The sequence below is a fragment of the Penaeus monodon genome, chromosome 28, assembly GCF_015228065.2.
Source record: "Penaeus monodon isolate SGIC_2016 chromosome 28, NSTDA_Pmon_1, whole genome shotgun sequence".
Taxonomy (NCBI): domain Eukaryota; kingdom Metazoa; phylum Arthropoda; class Malacostraca; order Decapoda; family Penaeidae; genus Penaeus; species Penaeus monodon.
Genome location: NC_051413.1, coordinates 35,611,862 through 35,615,664, shown reverse-complemented (window position 1 = coordinate 35,615,664; position 3,803 = coordinate 35,611,862). Strand labels below are relative to the sequence as shown.

General features: G+C 45.1%; 1 protein-coding gene across 1 annotated transcript in view; it reads left to right on the top strand.

Moving 5' to 3' along the window:
• The first annotated feature begins 451 nt into the window (after positions 1-451).
• Positions 452-3,803, top strand: part of LOC119591192 (sporozoite surface protein 2-like) — a 28,154-nt gene continuing 24,802 nt past the window's right edge. The window contains exons 1-4 of the mRNA XM_037939904.1: positions 452-496; positions 602-903; positions 1,595-2,527; positions 2,947-3,454. Of these exons, the coding sequence (XP_037795832.1) occupies positions 452-496; positions 602-903; positions 1,595-2,527; positions 2,947-3,454 (1,788 nt within the window). The remainder of the gene's footprint in view (positions 497-601; positions 904-1,594; positions 2,528-2,946; positions 3,455-3,803) is intronic.

Sequence of the window (3,803 nt, the reverse complement as noted above, 5' to 3'; positions counted from 1 at the left end):
CGCAGCGTGAAGAACCAGGACTGTTGATATATAACAAAGGGAGGTTTGGGTAACAAAGCAACTGAACTTCACAGATATAAAGTTGAAAAGGAAGAAACAAAGCTGCAAACAAAGGTCGGAAGAATCAGAGACACAAACAAAGGCATATTCAAAGATGCAAACAAACGAAGAAAGAATCGGAGATGTAAAAAAAAAAGAGAGGAATGAGAGACGCCAATAAAATAAGGAAAAATTCAGGATGCAGACAAAGGAGAGGTCAGACATGCAAGCAAAAGAAGGAAGAATTAAAAGCGAAAACAAAAGAGGGATGGGTCAGATATTCAAAGAAGGGGTCGTAGATGTAAACAAAGGGAGAGCAAGAGAAGTAAACAAAAGCAAAGAGTTGGAGGTGAATATCAAAAAAGATGATGGAGAAAAAAAAGCAAAATCCGCGATGTAAAGGAAATCAGAGATGCAGACAAGAGACGCAAGTCAGAGATGCACACGCAAAAAAGGGGTCAGGGATTTAAACAAAAGAAAATCAGAGTCAGAGATACAAACAAGTTGCAAACAAAGGTAGATTCAGAGACGCAATCAAAAGAAGCATAATATGCAAATATAGCGTCGGGAATGCGAACCAAGGAAGAAAGAATCCCGAGAACAAACAAAGAGCAAGAGAACCAAGGGAGGAAATGTAGCCAAGGGACTGAGCGACAGAAATGTAATCCGACGCGAAAATCGGAAATGTGGAGCGAATGTAATCAACGCCAAAATCGGAAATGTGGAGCGAATGTTCAACGCCAAAATCGGAAATATGGAGCGAATGTTCAACGCCAAAATCGGAAATGTGGAGCGAATGTTCAACGCGAAAGTCGGAAATGTGGAGCGAATGTTCAACGCCAAAATCGGAAATGTGGAGCGAATGTTCAACGCCAAAATCTGACATCTAAAATCTCAAGGGAAATTTTGAAGCAATTGGCCCAAAGCGTAAATCCAAAATCCAAGCAAAAATCTGAAATCTGAAGTAAATGGCCCAAACGATATTATGAATAACAGGCCTAAACGAAAATCGAAAATCTGAAACCTGAAGCATCCGATCCACGCGAAAATCTGAAGCAACTGATCCACGCGAAAATCTAAAGCAACTGATCCACGCGAAAATCTGAAGCAACTGATCCACGCGAAAATCTGAAATCTAAAGCAACTGATCCACGCGAAAATCTGAAATCTAAAGCAACTGATCCATGCGAAAATCTGAAGCAACTGATCCACGCGAAAATCTGAAGCAACTGATCCACGCGAAAATCTTAAATCTAAAGCAACTGATCCACGCGAAAATCTGAAACCTGAAGCGACTGATCCACGCGAAAATCTAAAACCTGAAGCAACGGATCCACGCGAAAATCTGAAACCTGAAGCAACTGATCCACGCGAAAATCTGAAACCTGATGCAATGGATCCACGCGAAAATCTGAAACCTGAAGCAACGGATCCACGCGAAAATCTGAAACCTGAAGCAACGGATCCGCCGAAAATCTGAAATCTAAAGCAACGGATCCACGCAAAAATCTGAAACCTGAAGCAACGGATCCACGCAAAAATCTGAAACCTGAAGCAAGGATCCACGCAAAAATCTGAAACCTGAAGCAACGGATCCACGCGAAAATCTGAAACCTGAAGCAACTGATCCACGCGAAAACCTAAAATCAAAAGCAACGGATCCACACGAAAATCTGAAACCTGAAGCAACTGATCCACGCGAAAATCTGAAACCTGAAGCAACGGATCCACGCGAAAATCTGAAACCTGAAGCAACGGATCCACACGAAAATCTGAAACCTGAAGCAACTGATCCACGCGAAAATCTGAAACCTGAAGCAACGGATCCACGCAAAAATCTGAAACCTGAAGCAACGGATCCACGCAAAAATCTGAAACCTGAAGCAATGGATCCGCGCGAAAATCTGAAACCTGAAGCAACGGATCCACGCAAAAATCTGAAATCTAATGCAAATAATCCACGCGAAAATCTGAAACCTGAAGCAACGGATCCACGCGAAAATCTGAAACCTGAAGCAACGGATTCGCGCGAAAATCTGAAACCTGAAGCAACGGATCCGCGCGAAAATCTGAAACCTGAAGCAACGGATCCGCGCGAAAATCTGAAACCTGAAGCAACGGATCCACGCGAAAATCTGAAACCTGAAGCAACGGATCCGCGCGGAAATCTGAAACCTGAAGCAACGGATCTGCGCGAAAATCTGAAACCTGAAGCAACGGATCCACGCGAAAATCTGAAACCTGAAGCAACGGATCCGCGCGAAAATCTGAAACCTGAAGCAACTGATCCACGCGAAAATCTGAAACCTGAAGCAACGGATCCGCGCGAAAATCTAAAACCTGAAGCAACGGATCCGCGCGAAAATCTGAAACCTGAAGCAACGGATCCACGCGAAAATCTGAAACCTGAAGCAACGGATCCGCGCGAAAATCTGAAACCTGAAGCAACGGATCCGCGCGAAAATCTGAAACCTGAAGCAACGGATCCGTGCCAAAAATCTGAAACCTGAAGCAACGGATCCGCGCGAAAATCTGAAACCTGAAGCAACGGATCCGCGCGAAAATCTGAAACCTGAAGCAACGGATCCGTGCAAAAATCTGAAACCTGAAGCAACGGATCCGCGCGAAAATCTGAAACCTGAAGCAACGGATCCACGCGAAAATCTGAAACCTGAAGCAACGGATCCGCGCGGAAATCTGAAACCTGAAAAACGGATCCGCGCGAAAATCTGAAACCTGAAGCAACGGATCCGCACGAAAATCTGAAACCTGAAGCAACGGATCCGCGCGAAAATCTGAAACCTGAAGCAACGGATCCGCGCGGAAATCTGAAACCTGAAGCAACGGATCCGCGCGGAAATCTGAAACCTGAAGCAACGGATCCGCGCGAAAATCTGAAACCTGAAGCAACGGATCCGCCGGAAATCTGAAACCTGAAGCAACGGATCCGCGCGAAAATCTGAAACCTGAAGCAACGGATCCACACGAAAATCTGAAACCTGAAGCAACGGATCCGTGCAAAAATCTGAAACCTGAAGCAACGGATCCGCGCGAAAATCTGAAACCTGAAGCAACGGATCCGCGCAAAAATCTGAAACCTGAAGCAACGGATCCGCGCGAAAACCTAAAATCAAAAGCAACGGATCCGCGCGAAAATCTGAAACCTGAAGCAACGGATCCGTGCAAAAATCTGAAACCTGAAGCAACGGATCCGCGCGAAAATCTGAAACCTGAAGCAACGGATCCGCGCGAAAATCTGAAACCTGAAGCAACGGATCCGCGCGAAAACCTAAAATCAAAACCAACGGATCCACGCAAAAATCTGAAACCTGAAGCAACGGATCCGCGCGAAAATCTGAAACCTGAAGCAACGGATCCGCGCGAAAATCTGAAACGTGAAGTAGCTCAGCCAATCGTGTGACGTCACCAGCCAAGCCGAGAAGGGAACTGAAGCACAAAGGTCTCCAAAAGAGAAATTCACCAACACTAACGGCCCGAGATTCCTGCGCCATGCCCGGGCGCAGAAAACACGCAATAATAAACAATGTGCAGACGAAGAAGGAGATAAAGAGAGGGGGGAAATAAGTTTTATAAATGATTAAAGAAAGAAAGATAAAAAAATATATATATATTGGCAACCCTCTTAACTTTGATCGAAAGTATTAGAAGTTGCCAGACTTCTTCCACACTAAACCTCCACTACACACGTCTAAAACGCACACACAGGAATGTACACACGAGTCCGCACACGGGGAGAGAGACAT